At 40.4% G+C, this 21,589-nt stretch overlaps 1 protein-coding gene across 3 annotated transcripts in view; it reads left to right on the top strand.

Moving 5' to 3' along the window:
• Positions 1-21,589, top strand: part of LOC126272059 (EH domain-binding protein 1) — a 197,302-nt gene that overhangs the window by 48,861 nt on the left and 126,852 nt on the right. For all 3 annotated transcript variants that reach the window (XM_049974582.1, XM_049974581.1, XM_049974583.1), the window contains exons 5-6: positions 3,872-3,970; positions 13,435-13,630. In XM_049974582.1, coding sequence (XP_049830539.1) covers positions 3,872-3,970; positions 13,435-13,630 — 295 coding nt within the window. The remainder of the gene's footprint in view (positions 1-3,871; positions 3,971-13,434; positions 13,631-21,589) is intronic.

Below are 21,589 nucleotides of genomic sequence, written 5' to 3'. Positions count from 1 at the left end.
TTCCAGACACGACTCCGGCACTCACAAAACAATGAAACTGGTGTGTGCGCTGGTGTCTACAGCTATGTAAGAAACTACATGCATGAAACTCATTTCTGGAAAAGATTGTGCAACCTAATGTCACCATGTATACTAGCCTTAGAAGTTCTTTATGGACTTGTCAATCTACACTGATCAGCCAGAATGTTCGACCCCCAACCTACTATTAATATAATCCTGTCCGGGCGATAGCAACATCACCTGGTTAGGAACGACTGCTAGTGAACACGCACATGGTATATATAGTATCTGTGTGCTATCCCTGTGCAAAGCACACAATCTCTCTGAGTTTGACTGAGAGCAATTTGCAATGGCCCAAAGGCTCAGCACAAGCAGTTCGGAAACTGCACGACTTGTTGGATGTTCAAGCAGTACTGTGGTGAATATCTTCAACACATGGCAAAACTGAGCCAAAACCACATCCAGACATTGTGGATTGGGCAGCCACCTCATTACAGGTGTTGGACATTGTGAACAGGGTAGACTGGTAAAACAGGACAGGTAGTGAACCATTGCAGAACTAACATAAGACTTTAATGCCGGGCAGAATAAAAGTGTCTGAACACGCAGTGCATCAAACACTCCTAATGATGGCCTTCTGTAGCCAACTACCCATGCATGTGCCAATATTAACACCACAACAACGCATTACTGAAACGGGCACTTTACCATTTGCAGTGGACATAGGTGCAGTGGCAGTGTGTGTTGTGTGGTATGATGGATCCCAATACGTACTTCATCATGCCAACGTAAGGGTGTGAATTTATCATCTTCTGGGTGAACTATGGGACAGAGATAAGCTGACAGCAGCTCCATTATGCTCTGGGAAGCACTCACGTGGGCATCCACGGGTTCAGTGGAGCTCGTGCAAGACACCACGATGACCGAGGAGTATTGTACACTGGTTGCAGACCACGTACACCTCTCCGTGGCGATCACGTTTCCTGATGGCAGTGGCATTTTTCAGTGAGGTAATGGACCATTTCACAAGGCCACGAGTGTGACTGAGAGGTTCGAGGAACGTAGTGATGAGTTCCAGTTGATGTGCTGGCCGCCCAGCTTGACAGATCTGAACCCAAATACATCTGGGATGTGGTTGGACATAAGGTCAGAGCTCATCCCCTGCCCCAGGATATACGGGAATTGGGTGACTCGTACATGCGGATGTGGTGCCGACTCCCTCCAGTGACCTACGGGAGGCTCATTGCTTCCACACTATAACGTGTTTCCGCTGTTATCTGTGCCAAAGGACGTACCGACTATTAGGTAGGTGGTCATAATGTTCTGGCTGATCAGTGTAGCTCATTGCTTGTAACAAATGAACTAAGCAACAACAAACACTTTTGAAATTAAAATGTTCATTCCCTAAACACAATTTTAGTGGTGGCATTAGTTACTTCAGTCCACTTTAGCAGACAACAGAATTCTCAAAGCAGACGTAAATTATTTCCCACTATACATAATTAAAACAGTTGAGACTGTTAATATGTATTAATTCACTTCCTTATGAAACTTTCCAGTTCCTCTAAGATCACACTTTCTGAAAAATTCTATGTTGCAGTGGACTCGTGAAATAATTAGTCTCCACAGTTGTACTAAATGGCCACTAGCCACCTAAAATTCAATCACACAAACGTCACCAAAACTCATGCTTTAAAGACCAGTTTAAATATGACTTGCCCCACTACTTCTTTTTGTTTGCTTCCTATTGGTTGCCGCTCTCATCTCTTCCCTACTATGCCACTCCATCCTAGTGATGTGCCTTATATTACAGTTTTGTACAATTGTGAACCAATTGGTCAAAAAGATTGACGAGATAGATCAGATTGTAATGTGGTGCAGATGACAGTGCTCTACATGCTTCAGGAACTGATGAGCATGCCCCTCACAGTGATCCCTTCCCTCCATAAACCCTGCCTTTTCATTTTCAGGTTTATGGCGCATGAATGAATATTCCACCATGTGTTCACTTTAAGTTGGTTGTTCATTACCCTCAACCTGAACTGGATGAAACGAAACCTCTTTAATATTTAAAACACGTATTGTTAGCCAACATTTTTTCCTTCACAGTAAGATTGCCATAGTTTTTGTAATATAGTAGCTTGATTAAAATTATCCATTTCATACAGAACATCAGTCAGTTCATGGGTGCATCACAGATAAAACTTAGTGCCTAGTTTCACATTGCATCTGCCTTCAGGACACAAGTTCTTATCGCTAAAATGATGTGCGCACGAAAAGTTATATTTTGCCCACACAGTAGTAAAATTTGCACTCTATTATGGTTTTGGCCTGAGTTGAGTACAGTGAAATAGTAAGTAACAATTATGAACACTTTGTGAGACCAATTGTAAAAGCAATGAACTTAGTAATTCATAGTCCACTTAGTAATATCAGTTTATTAAGCTAGTGCACAAATTATGCTCTGTTATGTCCGGACAGCACACTGTTGGATGCAGCAGAGTTGTGGGGTCAAAGTAGCCACCAGTGGAAACACTATTGCCAGTTAAGAACTACTTTTGTTGACTTGAGTACGAGGCAATTCCGGCTCTCTCTGTTATCCCTGGCCAGTGCTACCATATGGGTGGCAGCGTCCCCCCTGGCTACTGAGGCAGTGTGTGGCGCTACTGACAGAAAGCCCGTGGACGACTGCCAGCCTTAAGGCCGTGACTGTCGAAGTCAGTGGTGTGCTACATCCCACAGCATCACAGTCTGAACTGCCACTCGCATCGCCGCACTGGCGTGTGAGGACTACTGTGGGTGGGGTTTGAATCCCTGCCCTGTGGTAGATGTTGGGCAACAGCTGCCACTGTGGCACAAAATCCTATGAAGGAATTGGCATCGTAGGTGGCAGGCCCAGTTGGCAGGTCACTGGGGCTGTAAAGTCCCGTGAAGCACATAGAGCTGGTAGCAGGTGCAGCTCGGTCTTGAACCTGTGGCTGCTGCTGGTGGTGCCCAGTTGTCTCAGTCTAGTGTACCTCTGGTGTTGCGGTGCTGCTGCTGCTGCTTTCCAGTGATAGGAAATGAACACCTACCTCAAAGTGCAGACTTATTTATATGCCTCTGACACACATTTGTTTCACTAAAACCCGGCACCTATTTACATCACCCATAACAAGAGACTTATTCTGGTGTGGCGACATTGCCCCATGTGTGACACGGTTTCTGCTGCAGACTACAGTTTACTGCTGCACTTGATTATCCTGGCTTCATAATGCACTGGCATGCTTGTCACTGTAACACACATCTCGCAAAACTGGCAGTTACCAGCTTGTGGCTGTTAATGCAGCACTGCCTGGTGGGTTCCACCCAAACTGACCTGACAGTGAACATTCAGAATCAACTTCTCCGTACTGTAAAAGTGGGGTAGTTTCTTTGAAGCATAACTTATCAAATGACACTGAGTTTTTATGCCTATAAGTATTCATAGATGGACAGCAGTATAAAATTGATGAATGCTGTGTGTCGTTCAAAATAAGTTTGTTTGTTGCTGTGGCTTAAAACAAAAATTTGAACTGACATTGCAGAGATTTTAATCATTTCCTGGTTATGTAATTCTGAAAAGAAATTAATATTGTAATTTTTCTTTAAAGCGTATGTGAAGACCAAAATAAAAACAGTATAGTGGATACCGGGAAAATTCATAGAAATCTGGAGTTATGGTCTGTCAAATTTTTGCATCTGGTTATTGAATATCCCTTCCTTTCCACCTATTCAGCACATGCAACACATTATGCTCTTTACTTGCATGTGGGTCTAGTCAGAAATTAAGCCATTGCTGTAATGTTACTGTGGTGACATGTGACTGACGTGTTGATGTTTCATTTTCCAGATAGTTCAAAACTTCAGGAAGTGGCGGATCTTGCAAATCAGATTGACTTATTGACTAATAGTTTGAGTGAGTCAGAATTTGCTAGCACACCCATCAGTGGTAAGTATATAATGACATAGATGTTACATTCTATGTTAGAAATAACAGATTTATTCATTAATTAAAGTTAAAAAAACCAAGAAAATATTTCTGGAACATTATATTTTTTGTAACTTAGTGGTTAAAGTGAAAAGTGAAAGCAAGAAATGAATACTGCAGGAAGAAAGTGGGTAAGAGAGTGGTAGTATGGGAGAAGATGAAATGGATGGAAGAATAAACAAAAATGATGGAAGCAGACAGTGAGGAGAATAAGAAGGTTGTCTATGCAATCGTTGAGACTAAGAAGACAGGTGTGATGGAAAATGTCAGAGTGAAAAATAAAGAAGGAAAGGAAGTTGTTAATCTACAGGAAATACAGGAATATTTTGATGAGTAAATAAATCCCAATGGAAGTATGGAAGTGGGAAAATCAGAAGCTTGAGGATGTAGAGCATGTAGAGATGGCTCTGTTGTGGACAGAAATAGATGATGCGATCAAGACCATGAAAGGAGGAAAAGTACCTGGACTGGAGTTGAGTGGAGCAGCTGGCATTGTTAAGAGTGCTGTGGTTCTATTGGATCATGAGAACAGTATAGAAAGAGGGAGGGGTGGGGGTGGCAGTTCTTCGGGTGCCTGTACAGGGACATGCTGTTTCTCTCCACGAATGCCAAGGAGTATATGTTTATCTTTTTTGGGACATAAGAACTCTGGGGAAAGACCTTCGTGCCAGGTGATCATTGGTTAGGCACGGTGTGCACATAAGGTGAGTTCCTGGTCAGAGTGGGTAGTTTCCTGGCAAGAGCAGATCAGTTGTACTAAACAGGATTAAGTTGAACCACACTAGCGGCCATATGGCCCCATTAGCCTTATCAGAGCAATAGTGTTTGTAAGCCAGAAGGATAAAACTCCCGTACATTTCCCTCATTTTATGTACAAATTGAGATGGAAACCAACCTATCTAACAAGGAGAGAGATAAATATCTCAATTTTGGTCTGCACCAGGACTGGGAGTGAATCTTTTCTAAATATGAAGCCATTATTTTTTTGTGGAGATGTCAACTCGATAAACAATGCATTTAGAATCTGTACTGATCCAAACAAACTTCTCTGCTCTGCCACAGGCAGTGTTAAGCTATGACGAAATTGGTAATGTCCTTGTCACATTTATTGCTCAAAGGAACCTAAATATGTTGACAGGTATAATTTTCCACAAAGACCTTATACTTAAAATGCGTGGAAAAATTTCATGCTAATTTGGAACAACATGGTGACTGTTTCATCCATTGGGTTAAGTGAGATTCTAAAGATAACAGAGCAGTCAGAGCATTTATCTTGGGTGTTAAAGGTGGCTTACTACTATATAAAGAAAAGGTTAGTCTACCTGTGTAGTATAAAATCTTCTGTACCAGTCATTATGAGATGCTTCAGATGTTTGAAATTGTGCTATATGTCATCTACAGATGAATCCATAGACCATGTCACCAAATCACCAGGCTGCCATACTGGAAGAAGGAAATATAAGATCCAAGATTTCAAGATGTTAGATTGTTTAATATGTAAGGTAGCCAGGAACAAGTAAAGTTGCCTTTTCCATGTCCATATGATGAAAGCTAATCCTAAAAAGTCAGTCTTCCATCATCAACCACAAGGATGCATGTTCCTTCTCCTGCCTCATCACTGCACCCTGGCAGCCACCCCAATTCATCTGTTCATGTAAAAATTTAAAAAAAGTCCCCCTCCATCCTCCCCCAATACCTTTACAACTGCACTCGGGACCCCAATTTGCTATGACATGTTCACCTATTCTAAATTATTATTGAACCTGTTACAAGAAGAAATTGAACCTTTGCCTGTGTGTGTGTGTGTGTGTGTGTGTGTGTGTGTGTGTGTGTGTCCACATATACACCAGTAGCAGTTTGCATATGAACAAATTTAGAATTCACTCTTTGCAATTTCTCTTGTGTCCTACCCCCTCCCACTCCCCGCCCCCCCCCGCCCCCCCTCCCCCCTCCCCCCCCTCCCCCCTCCCCCCCTCCCCCCCTCCCCAAAAGGGAGAGAGGAAATTCCACAAGATAATTAGGTTTGATCTCAGTTACCCCCACACTTCCTTTTAATGGCTGATTTTAATGCTCTTAATCCTTAATAGTGTAACTTTTAAGACTGCTAACTGTGGTAATTGTCAGAACAAGAGTTTTTACACTTTGACATTTTATGCTAAATACTGCCCCCTCCCGGCACTTATTTCAGCCTTAGACCTTATGGTCTGTAAACCTTCTATACAGTCGAAGGTTCATGACGATTTCTGTAGTGGTAATTACCCCCCCCCCCCCCCCCCCCACCCATCCCTCCCAGTCATTTCATGCCTCCCACACTAATACTTAGCTGGATACTCTCTGCGTTGCATGCTTAAGAATGTTGACTGGCACACTTTAGCACTTCCCTAATCCATGACACACCTTTCTATGGGGCTGCTGAAGAGACCCTCAGACAAACATGACCATGATGATCGTGCACTCAGCAAACTTAGTGGATACCATTTTCCTCAAGATTCCCCCATTCAAGGACAGTTCTATGATGGATGTAAGAGATCACTGTAGCCATCAAATGTTGCAGAAAGGCTCTCCAACACTGTAAGTGCCCTCTGTAGAAAGGTGCTCTTGTCATTTTTAAGTGTATCCAAGCCAGAGCCTGCTACTTTATAAAAAGACAGAAGAAGGTACACAGGGAAAATTTTGTATCCACTATTAGAGTTCATACCTCTCTCAAAGACTTGCGTGAAATTACAATGTATTTGTGGTCAACAAAATTTGACTAATATCTCGGACATCTGTAAGGATGCCATAGAGGAATCTGACCCCACTATTATCATCGACCATCTGGCAGTGCATTTTGCCTGAACATTAGTGTCTCAATGAAAGGCAAGCAGACAGTGTTTTGAATGCTGCAGCTTTGCTTTCTTCTAAGTGGGTACACCACAGCACACTTATGTGTTACAACTCTGTACAGTTCTTCCCCTGAACAAATGCAGAATCAAATTTGGCAACATCTACCTATAAAAGGCAAACACCACAACTTTGTTTTTTTAACTGAATTTGTGTTCAGGGCGTGTTGCCTTCCCAGTGGAACGAATCTATGATCTTACTAGTTTTGAAATGGTTAGCTACAGACCAATCGGTCTTTCCAATGCCCCTAGCAAGTAGTTTGAGTGGATGGTAAGTCGACTGTGCTAGACCCTTGAATCAAAAGACCTCAGGTCTAACTCACAATGTGAATGTGGGAGGGAAGCCAGTAAACCTACTTTGTCTGGAGTCTACCTGCATAATGCCTACATCATCACGTGACACTTCTCTAACTCCACCACCTTATATGAGTGGGGCTTCTGTGGCTCCCTCCAAATTTTGATCCAAAATTTTCTGTCTCTTCAGATTTCAAATTGGTAGTTCCTACAGCACTTCCCATATACAGGAAAACAGAGTCCCACAAGGTTCTGTCCTGTAAATGACCATCTCCTCACTTGACTCACACAGGTGTGGTCTCTCAATCCTTACACAGTAGAGTTCTGCTTCTATAATGATTATTTCAATGTGAGTGTCATAGAGTGACAACTACAAGGCACTATACAGAAAGCAGAATATTGGTCATGTACACCACTTCATATTTACCACAATCAGAATCTGGGTGATGCATTTTTTGTCACTCACAACTAGAACTCTATGTAATGAGCTACTGTGATTAAGACATAACACTTCTCAAGTGTCATATGTGATGGCAAGTTAACTCGGTTACCACTTCTAGTCGATCCTTGTGGACAATCTCATGGTAGAGGTAGGGATTTCCTCCTTCGATAATGCAGGGCCAATACAGAAATTCAGCTTTCAGAAAAGTGATTAAAGTCAGGAATTCAGTTAATTAAATGGTTTTGGTCTATCCGTTATGACTTTTGCTTGCCACATCTTAATCCTCTCCCTACCTTACTCTCACAAACACCCCATGGTCCTTTCCTTTCCCACCAATTTGCCTGGCTCTTTCTCTTGGTAACTTGATTTTTCTCCAATTCAAGGGTTTGGAGTGAGATAGTGCTATGCCGCACATTTGTCTTTCTGAGAAAAGTGCATTTGAAAAGTTCCCAAAAATTCTGTAAGTCAGATTTTCGTATTTTACTTTAAGTGCCTTTACTTGTATTGGTTTATGTTATGTGTATTTTCAGTTTGTATAACGGCATAGTATATCTCAAAAACATTACGTAAATTGCAATTAAATGAAGGCTTGCACGAATAATGGTGGCTTATCACTTTCTTGCTCAGAACTTGGCACAATGTCAGTAAAGAATGATGTTTATTAATTAATACCTATTACATACTAAATATTTGGTAGTGTGTAATAAAATTGTGTTTTAATATGATATATGAAACAAATGCCGAGCAAATCAAAATATTCTTTGTTGACAAAAAGCTCAGATCGTTCAGTTGACATTAAGAGGGCAATCATAATCATCACCACTTTCTACGCCTCCCATCTCTTTGCACTTAATACTATTATAAAATGAATGATGCACTGGCAGGATGAACTGGAGTAGATTCTGCGAATCATTGAACTTCTTTGAGTCGAATGGAATTGGTTCCATGTTCTTCTGAATGAGCTGAACTTCTGCTGGCCATCCTCACTTTGCCGTTGTGACTGGAACTGCATCATTGTGCACAGAAAATTTCACATACATTGTTGTTCACGTTGTTTCACACAGGAATTCGAAACTGTGAGTGTTGGTGGACTTAAGAGGCATTGTGTCATCAGTAGTTGTCCTCTTCTGAATTTTGTTTGAAAAAGTCAGTTGCATTAAAAATACCTCCTTTCTCCATAGTGGTGACTTTGAATGGTTTCTTCTTGCAGCTTTTTGAAATAATATCTTTCATTCATTAGTGGTATACACATTTCCGTAGTGAGCTGTTTTGAACTTCTCGATTCTAGAAAAATCCCTGTCTGAAGGCAGAAAAATGTGGCCTGGGATAAGAAAGCAGTGCTCCACAGAATCAAATTGACCACTGGTTACCATATGGTGCCAGAAAGCCATAATGTTCCAATTCTTATTCTGCCAACACAGTTGTCTGAGAACACAAAAAGATTCTTTGTGTTGTTAGCATTGCCTATTTCTAAGTACTTCGTAATGCAGCTAACAATTTCAGCACTACCTCTCTTTGCCACTTTCTCATTCCACAGGAACATATACATCTCCTCTTTGGCACAGTCATGGACACCAAAGTTAAAAATCCACAATTAGCATTTATAGAACACTGGTCCATAGGAGTAGGAAGCACTTGCTGACATACATGTGATAACCACAGATCTTCAGCATTTTCCTTTGCTTCTTCAGCTCACTGTTGTAGGAGCGTCTTCATTCACTCTGCTCTGAGCAAATGTGCTTTGTGTTCGGCTTCGAGTTTTCAAAGTTCGAGGTTGTTTGTTGTGCTGGCATTTTCTTTTGCTATGGTTAACTTATCACCATTATTGCCTGTATCTGATTGGGGATCTTAAATCCATTGTTGAACTCAGTGTCAACAAATACAGATGTATATTTTGAACAGACAGTATCATGACCACATTCATTGCACCAAGGTAGATAATATTTTGTGTAAAGAGACTGTATGGTTAAGTCATAATCCAGATAAACTTCAGTTGGGTTTTGGCTTCTTGAATGTGATTGATATTTCAGAATAAGGCGAACATTGGCTTGTTTTGAATGCTTTCCTTTACCATCATTTTTCACAGAACCTGTACTACTACATTCCTGGAAATGGAAAAAAGAACACATTGACACCGGTGTGTCAGACCCACCATACTTGATCCGGACACTGCGAGAGGGCTGTACAAGCAATGATCACACGCACGGCACAGCGGACACACCAGGAACCGCGGTGTTGGCCGTCGAATGGCGCTAGCTGCGCAGCATTTGTGCACCGCCGCCGTCAGTGTCAGCCAGTTTGCCGTGGCATACGGAGCTCCATCGCAGTCTTTAACACTGGTAGCATGCCGCGACAGCGTGGACGTGAACCGTATGTGCAGTTGACGGACTTTGAGCGAGGGCGTATAGTGGGCACGCGGGAGGCCGGGTGGACGTACCGCCGAATTGCTCAACACGTGGGGCGTGAGGTCTCCACAGTACATCGATGTTGTCGCCAGTGGTCGGCGGAAGGTGCACGTGCCCGTCGACCTGGGACCGGACCGCAGCGACGCACAGATGCGCGTCAAGACTGTAGGATCCTACGCAGTGCCGTAGGGGACTGCACCGCCACTTCCCAGCAAATTAGGGACACTGTTGCTCCTGGGGTATCGGCGAGGACCATTCGCAACCGTCTCCATGAAGCTGGGCTATGGTCCCGCACACCGTTAGGCCGTCTTCCGCTCACACCCCAACATCGTGCAGCCCGCCTCCAGTGGTGTCGCGACAGGCGTGAATGGAGGGACGAATGGAGACGTGTCGTCTTCAGCGATGAGAGTCGCTTCTGCCTTGGTGCCAATGATGGTCATATGCGTGTTTGGCGCCGTGCAGGTGAGCGCCACAATCAGGACTGCATACGACCGAGGCACACAGGGCGAACAACCGGCATCATGGTGTGAGGAGCGATCTCCTACACTGGCCGTACACCTCTGGTGATCGTCGAGGGGACACTGAATAGTGCACGGTACATCCAAACCGTCATCGAACCCATCGTTCTACCATTCCTAGACCGGCAAGGAAACTTGCTGTTCCAACAGGACAATGCACGTCCGCATGTATCCTGTGCCGCCCAACGTGCTCTAGAAGGTGTAAGTCAACTACCCTGGCCAGCAAGATCTCCGGATCTGTCCCCCATTGAGCATGTTTGGGACTGGATGAAGCGTCGTCTCACGCGGTCTGCACGTCCAGCACGAACGCTGGTCCAACTGAGGCGCCAGGTGGAAATGGCATGGCAAGCCGTTCCACAGGACTACATCCAGCATCTCTACGATCGTCTCCATGGGAGAATAGCAGCCTGCGTTGCTGCAAAAGGTGGATATACACTGTACTAGTGCCGACATTGTGCATGCTCTGTTGCCTGTGTCTATGTGCCTGTGGTTCTGTCAGTGTGATCATGTGATGTATCTGACCCCAGGAATGTGTGAATAAAGTTTCCCCTTCCTGGGACAATGAATTCACGGTGTTCTTATTTCAATTTCCAGGAGTGTATTTTCCGAATGTTTTGAAGATATCCCCGTTGTTATTGTGTCACTGATGCAAAGACAAAAACTAATCATGACGAATATCTACATGTTTTCCTGAAATGTTTATTGAATACGAATAGCTAAAGCTTGTTCTAGATTCATTGGTATGTTTGCCCTTTTTTATGTTCTTCCTTATAATTGCGTTTGCCATAATGCAAGAAAACAATTACGCATTGTGTGTGTTGAAATTGAACATATTCCAAAAAGAATTAAAATTTGTGGAAGCTGTATCTTCTATTAGTTCCCAGCACTGCTTTTTGCTTTTACAGTTAGGCTCGAGCTCCTTTGCCCAGTAACTCTCTTTTGTTCTATCACTGACATAGGCAATAAGCTTTCTTAATCTTCATAGGTGTCATAATGATTGGTCTATTGGTAGTTTCATCCTCTTCCTGAAAATGGACAGCACCACTTTGTTTTATTGTGGCCTTTTTAGAAATAATCAGACTGTCAACAATCTGCATGTGGTTATTATTGTTGCATAGCAATTAAACCTTGACTTTGAGAAACTATAAATACATTGGATAAAATTTTGGCAGTATAGTGCTATGCGCACTGCCAAATACTATGCTACTTATTCAAGAGTTACAAGGTCTCTGTTGAATCTAGCATGCTGTAATAGGTTAATATACAAATATGCACCTTCTAATATACTAAATACATTACCTACACATTGTGTAAAGGTCAGATAAATTATTTTAGTTATAGCATACAATGCAACATTAACTGGACAAATATTTCAACAATGCAGTACTATGCCACAATATCAAAGAAAATGTAATACATACCCCAGATATCTCTTTCCCAGAAGATTATTCGTCAGATGTGTGAGGAATATATTTATTTTAAAAATCTGAGAGAACAGCTTCCGGATCACTAGATGTTCCTGAAAGATAAAGCTGTTTCCATACTGATGTCTTTCCTCTGCTACAATCAGGCAATGCCATTTTTGTGTGTGTGTGTGTGTGTGTGTGTGTGTGTGTGTGTTTTAATTTCTTTTTTACTTGTGTTGAAATATTCTCTGTGATCTCTTTGAGACAATAAGAAGCTTGAATACCTGAGTTGCTAAATGTAGCCTGATACGACAAACTAACAGAGATAGTAGGTTGTGCTGCTCCTAGAGACAATGAGGAAACTACCAACTTGGATAAAAGGAATATGTGGCATAGCACTCTCTTGTGCAGAGCCCTTTAATTGTTCTTCCTCCAATGGCTCAAGAGTTGAAGACCAGATATGTTTGATACTCCTTCATTTGCTCTAGGACCAGTGAACAACACTCCCTGCCTAGTGGATGCAGTATTTATATGACAGAATGGATGGAAATTATGTGTGCCCTTCACTACGTCCGTACCAAGTCATATATGCTGTGACTCATGAGCAGTCTACGGGCTGTAGACCACTGTAATTCACAGTATCTTTTGGTAACACACATACAAGGTCTTCTCTTAGGCCTTAGTGACAAGTATTTCTCTGCTAGTGCATTCATATGGGCTTCTGCCTGCTGGCTTTCTTTCTTTTTTTATCTTGTTTTGTCATCATCTGTGTCTTCGTGATCTTCACTATTTTGTTTAGTCCTTTCCCACTTTTGCTTGAATTCTCTTCCCATCCATGGTCTAATGGGGTGTTGTTTATTATGTCACTGTTTCATATCTGCAGTACTTTGGCTGGGGCTTATATGCAGAGTGTGCCCTCTCACCACAGAGTGAGCTCCTCAGAGTCCCCATCTACTCCACAGCCTACAAGCAGACCTGACCCTACATTCATTTTATATCTTATGCAATTACTTCAAACTGAAGCATCGTTATTGTCCCCAATACCTCAGTTCAACACACCGTAGCAATACAACCAGACACCCTTCACCACAATCTGGCAACAATACCCTCTTGGGGCTTATTTTGTGAACGAGGCACTCGTGACACCATAGTGTGGTCCATTAATTTCCATACAACCAATAGAGTAGGAGGTTGTAATTATTCCCATGAACTTGTAAGTGCACTATTTTGACAAATTAGTTGTTTTGATTCCATGACATGGCTACTCTTTAACAGTCATTCTTCTCTTTTATGGCAGTTTGTGTGTCTATTTGTTTTAGTGGCATATGGAATCTCTCTTCACATTAAAGCAGATTTTAGCTACATTGTGTGCAGGTACTGCAACAACTAAATCCATTTTACACTTATGTAAATATTGTGTATATATAATTTATTCTTTGTTAGTTTATACTGATTTTAGGGCTCTGTCAATTTTTCAGTTGCAAGTTTGTCCTCCTATATTAAAGATGAAACAACACCTATAGCAACTGAAAATATGAGCTTCATGGGGGACTCAGTAGTTACAGGGATTCCAGATGTTGTCGCTGAACTAGATAAAAAGAGTGATGATGCAAGAAGCAAAAGCATGATTGAAAGCAGTGCTCATGGTTCCCCACAAGAGACCCTGGAAATTCAGTGAGTTTGTTTGTTTGTTTGTTTTTAATTCAATTGCACAAAAGTAGAAGACACAGTACTCTGTTCATTTGTTTATTGCAAAGCTTTTGGCAAACTTTTTGTTCTTGAATGTAGTAAACAATTTTAAAATTAGTATCTTGTAGCACTAAATTGTAAACATTGGAGTTATAATAGTTATGCATGGGATGTGTTACTCAGCTTCATTGAAGAGCATGAAAGTAGACATTTGTTGATTGTATTCTCTAAAGCTGACACTAGTGGAAAAGTGGTATACAGTTACTGACAAAAACTGATTTATAAGGATACTGGACCAGCTTATATCAAAAATAGCATCAGTTTTCTCATATTCAGTATGATGCTATCTTCAGTATGTTTATTAAAGTAAAAATATTTTTATTAAAAAAGTCTTCAAAATAAGAATAAAACAGTAAAGCTGGAAAGTAAAGTTTGCTATATGTATAAAGTAGGAGAACAAATTTCAGTTAGTCATCTGTATGTTGAATAATTTTGAAGGTCTTCCAGAAATGCTTTATCTTGATGTAATCACATGTAAAGGGCAATCTTATGTTTTAATTTTAAGTCCAGATAACATTACTCAATTTATACAGGGCAAATGATGACAGCTTCTGCAGTTTTGCTGCATTTTGTATGAAAACTGCAAGACTCATCATCTCAGATGAAACGTAAGGAATCGATGGTGGAATAGATCCCATGTGTGGAAATATGTTTTGGAAATCCTACTTGTCATTTTTACATTAACAGTTAAGAAGTAAGTTTCAAATACTTCTTACTTCAGATTTGGAGCAGCATCTCTTGCCTATTTTCCACCAGCAATAGTAATCTCAGATTTTCCAACCTTAATTCTTACTTCTGAAGTAGATATTCTATAGTTGCATGCATCAATCTAAACACAAACTAGTATTTGCTGTCTCTAGTGACACGCACTGACTGACTGGCTGAACTCAAGTTGTACTCCACTGTTGTCAAAGGATTGTGCTATGGAATGCGTTTGTACACTTAACAACCCAAACTGTTGTGTGCCATGTCATTAATACATTACCGCTGGAATGGCAAGGGTCCCAACACACTTTTCTGTGGCACTTCTGAAGCTATTTCAACATCTGTCAGTGACTCCCCATCCCAGATCACCTTCTGCATCTTCCATACCAAAAAATCCTCGACAGTGCCACAAATTTCATTTGATACCCCCATTTGATTGTACTTTTGTTAATAAGTGTTCATGTGATAGAGTCAAAAACTTCTTGGAAGTCAAGAAGTACTGGATCTACCAGGTTGTCTTGATCCATACCATTCGGGATGCCCTATGAGGATAATCAGAGTTGGGTTTCATGTGACTGATGTTTTCTGAATCCATGCTTGGCAAGAGTAGTTCATTATGTTTGAGCCATCTCATTGTATTTGATCTTGGAATATGTTCTAATTTTTGTAGAACACAAGGATGCAAGTAATACTGGACAGTAGTTTTGTGGATCAATTCTGCTGCTACTCTTGTAGAGGGTTGTAACCAGTGCTTTCTTTAAAGTGCTGGACACTTTTGCTTTCTGTGATGGATATGCAGTATATTATAGTTAAGAGGTGTTAACTCATCCATAAATGCTATATAGAATACGATAAAGGTTCCATTGGGTCCTGTGGCAGTTCTCAGTTTCAACGATTCTATTTGCTTCTCAAAGCTGCTGCACTAATATCTATGTCACTCATGTCTGCTGTGATTTGATGATCGAACTGGGCCAGTACTCCCGGATACTCCTTTGTAGACAGATCATTTGAAAGCAGAGTTCAGTATTACTGCAGTAGCTTTGCTACCCTCGATTTCAGTTTGTGTCGTTCATGAGTGCCCGGACTTGTAAGTTTTGTGGAAGTAATTAAATTCTTGTTAATGAAAATAGTGGAACGATGAGGATGAAATCGGCGAAGGTGTAGTAACGTGAAATTACATCAGTGCAAACTATTCAGACATGCTAAACCTGAATATTAGTAAACTTATAGCGACAACTGAAAATTTACTATTTATGCCAGACTTGGACTTGAACATAGGTTTCCTGATTATTATGAGCAGTCTTTTAACGATCAGGCTATTTGAACATACTTCCAGATCTGAGTCAAACTCTCATTATCACTGGTGTCCCACATGTTATTTCTGGACAATACGTGGCATGACAGTTAAATAACTGGATTGGTGCTGCTACCAGTAAACAGTGAGCGCACTGTGCCAGGTCTTAAAATGTTTGTGTCAGTTGATGCTTCTCCACTCAGTGTTCAGTGGGCATAGCTAGACATCACTCAGTCCTGTGATAACAGACATCCATTAAAGTCCTTGTGCTGGCATCTGGGTGGACATCCAAAGTGTTCAGATGGAGCAACAAGTTAACCTGAAGTTTCTTGTGAAACTGGGGCAAACTCGTGCCATGTTAAAGGAAATGTACGGAAGCGAATATTTATTGCTAATGCAAATGACATGAAATGATGATCAGATTTTTAGAACAATGAGGCCTGGGTGCTTCACCAAGACAATGCACCAACCCATTCCACCCTCTCTGTAAAGGCGTTCCATGTGGGATGCAGCATCACCATGCTGGACCACTCACTATATTCGCCGACCAGGTCCCCTGTGGTGGTGGCTCCTTTTAAGTCCAGTTGGTGCTTAAGGGGACAAGATGATTTGACATTATGGAAGTGGTGAAAGCAAAAGTGCTGAAGGTTCCTATCAAGCTGACAGAAACAGCCTTTTCGCACTGCTTTGTGAGTAATGCAAAGTTCTTATGGATTGTTGTAGGAATCAGTTAGAAGAATATATTGAAGGTGATTAATTTTATGGTGTAATTGGTGACAAATAAAATGATTCACAGCACTAGTGTTGTTATTAAATTGCCACATCTTGTATCATAGGTTCTCCCAAGGAATATATAGTCATAGGACCATTGGGGGAGGGTTTAGATGGAGGCTCACCCTGCCACAAGATTCATGTACAAAAATTAAATGCATTGAGTGGATGAAATGATGGGGTGAAATCTGTGAAGAGGCAGTTTCATGAAGTGATACCAGTACAAACTGTTCTTTGTGTCAGGCCAGGACCTCAATTCCAATCTCCTGTTTTCATCACCATCAGTCCATTCTTTCATTTCAGTCCATTAATACACTGACCGCCAGTAAAGTGACAAAACTTAAATTCATTTAATATATGTTGCTTGTGGCAATGTAAGTCATTGTTCTTAACTATCTCCATTTCCCCATTGGTACTGCTCCCACTTACCATGTTTATGAACCTCTGCTAGAAATGCATGGAAATGATAGATGAAAACATCATTGACAGTGGAAGTTTTAACTAGACATGGAAGTGTGCTCAGATAGCTTAATTGTTAAAGTGGGTGCTCATTATAAACAAGAAATCCAGTTTTGAGCTATGGCTGGCAGAATAGGTTTACTAACTTTGGTGCAGCTTACAGACTTTACATGCAACCAAATTTTTTTTTCATGTTTTGTGAGAGGTCCTTTATTAAGCTTCTTCTATGGCAGTCACTGAAGGCTTCACATGTACTCTTGCTCAGAACTAAATGTTTTAAGAGTCACTAATGCCTTATGTGAAAAGGAGACAACTCACCCCATAGTAGCTGTGTAGAGTTGTTGACATGCACACGGAAAAGAATGAAAACTTACTACCTTTAGAATAAATCCTTTGAGGTAGACTATACATACATACCTATCTTTGAATGTGTCAAATACCATCAGCAGAAAATTCAGAAACCTTTTTTGAGCAGTTTTCTGGCCTGTTTTCATGATAGACCTAACTTTTTTTTATCTTGTATTATTTTGAGTAATTTCATTACTGCAGATTCTTCTGTATTCAGTGTAGGCATGTACAGGCACTCTCGGCATTTTATTGGAGTTTTTCTTCCTGTCCTTGCCTGTACACTTTCTTTTCTGCCCAAGTCACCATAAAATGCTTTTAACAGTCTTGCTTCCATCATCTTCCTATAAATTACCTGAATTTTCTTGTAAAACACAGTGCCAATATTCAGCAATGAGTGCAGTGAATTACTGGCATCTTTGTTGGCTACTATTGCCTTCTTGGATACAGCCAGAAATGTCTATAAATGAAAAAATTCATAAATCAGTTTAAGATGATCAAATGTCAAGCTTAAGTGTATATTCATCCAATTACAACAACAACAACAACAACAATAATAATAATAATAATAATAATAATAATAATAATAATAATAATAATAATCTTCCTTTTTTATGCCCAGTTAGAGATCATTTGATCTCTGCAAATGTGTGATTTGGTACTATAGATCAAATTGCTTTGCATTGTCTGAAGATGTCATTTGTGGCATTCATTTCTCATAAGTCCTGCTTAATTTCTTCTAACTGCTAGTGATTTTTACCTTTTGTGAATTTATTATACAGCTAAGTATAAATTTCATTGAAATAATTTGTAGTGACATATGTTTATCACATGGTACACTCAACATGAGCACCATTTGCATCCCGACACAGCTCCCATCTCCCGGCTGCTGGATGAAAGACATTTCCAGGGCATTTGTGGTTCTATAGCTGCAGCAGCTTGTCTAATGCAGTCTGTGCTCTGATAATGAGATGATAGTGTTGGTGAAATGCAAGTCTTGTGATTTATCCTCAAATGTAGTAGTCCTTGGGTATGAGGAATTGAGAATGCACCACCCATATCATGTGTTCTGCATGCCCATCGATCTTCTAGGAAACACATCATTTAAAAGTACCCATATCTATGACGTTTTGCACACTTTCATCCTACACATGCTGTGGTAAAAGAAACCATTGCAACGTATCCAGATACACTTCCCAACTGATGGAGTTCTTAGCGAAGGACAGTGGGCTGTAGATTTTGTCTGTGAAACGTAACTCTGTTTACATGTGCTAATTTTGCTTCAGTAGTTGTGCTGCCATTGAATCTGGCTGAACAACGGTCATCTGAGGTAGGCTATTTTAAATAATGAGATCCACACAAAGTTTGCAGTTCAAACACTTTTACATTTCGATGTTAGATAACCAATATTTTAGGGCCAGATCATGTCTTGTCTATCATAATTTTTGCACAGATGAAGTGTTAGCCACATACTGCACACAGTTGATGTCCTGTAATAATAATGTTAGAGTGCAGTAACCAAACATAGTTGTAATTATTCATGTGTTGCAAACATTTATAACTAACAGAGTCACTGTATGAAATTCATAAGTAACTTTTCTTTGTTTGAAATTCATAAGTAACTTTTCTTGAAATCTGTCAATCCCGTACGAAAACTATGTGCACAGTCTGCAAATATTGGAAGTAGCACTGTTCATATTCTGTTCTTATCATCACAGTAAGCATTATTAAAGTTTGGCAAGTCCATAATAATAATTAGGCACGGTACATATTCATACACTCTGCCAAATTCTCCTCCTGTAATTGGCAGAGAACATGATGATGGTACGGCATTTTTTTCAGCGTGTATCACAATACTTTATGTACCATCGAGCGTGGAATGTCCATTTACACCGACAATTGCCACACCGACTTTAGACTACGTTTAGTGCATATTTGCTCGGCGGAGATCGGGGTGTTTGAATTAGTTCACTAATTGTTGAATTGCCTTACCAGTAGGTCCAGCTTTATGGAATCAGCAAGAAAATCTCATCCGAATTTCACTGTATTACAACCTCTGCCACTCCACCATCACAGTGGATATCCCCTCCTGCACAGTTATCACGATGTTCAGATACCTATAACAGAACACACATTTAGTGGTGCCATGAAGCCAATTCTGAATTTACAGTAACAACTAAAAATTTTACATTTGCAGTGCACCTGCAGCATACTAGCATAATTATACGCCTTACCCTTACACCACCATTTTCTGCTAAATTGATACTTAATTTCTTTACATCCTGTATTAAATAGTTTTTAATTACCCTGGTGTCATCCATTCTGTAGTTGTGGCCATAGAACCTAAAGTGTCTTCTACCTCTTGTCTGTGTCTGCTGCTGTGCACAGGCTTTTAATCCATATGCCATTTATACTGATAGGACCATATATTTTTCTGTGAATTTTTCAGTCTTAGTTTTCAATTTCATTAATTTTAATGTAGTTTCTAAATCATTTAATGTGCCACATAAAACAATTGTCTTGTAATACTGAAATTTCCCATCATGGGATATCACTCATTTGTTGTAGTGATTCTGAGTTGTTCTGTACACTCTTTCTAAATTGGCTTTACTGTCGATTCCACGTGGTACTATGATTTCTGAGAGATATTTAAAAGAAGACACACTTAAAATTGTCCTATATTTCACTTGTAGTAGAAATTATCTGATATTTTGATGTAAATTTTCCATCAAATCAGCCAATCAGCTGCTGCTAGTGCCTGCACACGCTGTACATGGTACAGAAACAACTGAGTCTCCTCATATAATATTTGAAGGCCTGTCTTTGATGTTATATCGTGTAATTTCTCTATGGCATACTTGATTTCTTTGTGAAGGTAGATTGCCAGCAAAAGATTTTGCCTAATACGATATTAAACAGTAACAGAAAGAGGCCATCTCCTTGTTGAACTCCTGTACGTACTTCAAAATGCTTGGGTATTTCACCAAGAAACTTCACTTAGGGTGTTGTGTCTGTGAGAGTCTCGCACATTAGTTCTCTAGTCTTGCATCTTCTCACAACTGTGTCCATGTAGAGAATTGTCTTCTGCTGTGTAAGTAAATTAACTGAATCTTCTCGTGTTTTCACATGTTATCTGTTTTTCATTTACAGGAGAACCTACAGTTAAATGAATATTCTAAAATCTTCAGCAGACACCAACAAAGTGCAGAGTAATGAAAACATTTCATCACAATAAATAACAGCCAGTTGGTTAAAATAAAGCAGCCAATATACTACAAAATTTCTTAGTTTTAGTGAGTGATGTTTTATATATAATACTTTTGTTATGGTAGTCAGTCGCTCTCGGGAATGAATCCACAGTTTCATATGGTACTTTCCAGTGAGAAACAATTTCTTCTTTGGTAAAAAGGTTGTGTTGTGAAACACTGTCCACTTTCATGAACTGAAGCTTTGACTTGAAAACTACTTTCGAACACTGAGTAATATGTGACAACACTAATGTGTCATCACTGCACACACTTTTACATTTATACAGTATTGTATACAATAAGTGTGATGATCCAATTATGCAGAATTTCCAGCTATTCTTTCCTGTGTTTGTCTTAATCAGTATTGGTATATCATAGTTTTCACCATAAAGAATTTAAAAATTGCCATTACTGGGCCAACAACAGATGTGCTGAGAGTCAAGCATGCTAATTGGCCAAGTAAGAAAAAATCAACAAAAAATCAATTATACAGGGTGTTACAAAAAGGTACGGCCAAACTTTCAGGAAACATTCCTCACACACAAAGAAAGAAAATATGTTATGCGGACATGTGTCCGGAAATGCTTACTTTCCATGTTAGAGCTCATTTTATTACTTCTCTTCAAATCACATTAATCATGGAATGGAAACACACAGCAACAGAATGTACCAGTGTGACTTTAAACACTTTGTTACAGGAAATGTTCAAAATGTCCTCCGTTAGCGAGGATACATGCATCTACCCTCCGTCGCATGGAATCTCTGATGCTCTGATGCAGCCCTGGAGAATGGCATATTGTATCACAGCTATCCACAATATGAGCACGAAGAGTCTCTATGTACATTTGGTACCGGGGTTGCGTAGACAAGAGCTTTCAAATGCCCCCATAAATGAAAGTCAAGAGGGTTGAGGCCAGGAGAGCGTGGAGGCCATGGAACTGGTCCGCCTCTACCAATTCATCGGTCACCAAATCTGTTGTTGAGAAGCATTCGAACTGAAATGTGCTGGAGCTCCATCGTGCATGAAGCACATGTTGTGTCGTACTTGTAAAGGCACATGTT

The sequence above is a fragment of the Schistocerca gregaria genome, chromosome 5, assembly GCF_023897955.1.
Source record: "Schistocerca gregaria isolate iqSchGreg1 chromosome 5, iqSchGreg1.2, whole genome shotgun sequence".
Taxonomy (NCBI): Eukaryota; Metazoa; Arthropoda; class Insecta; order Orthoptera; family Acrididae; genus Schistocerca; species Schistocerca gregaria.
The sequence above is the reverse complement of the archived record's forward strand: the minus strand, read 5'-3'. Positions and strand labels throughout refer to the sequence as shown.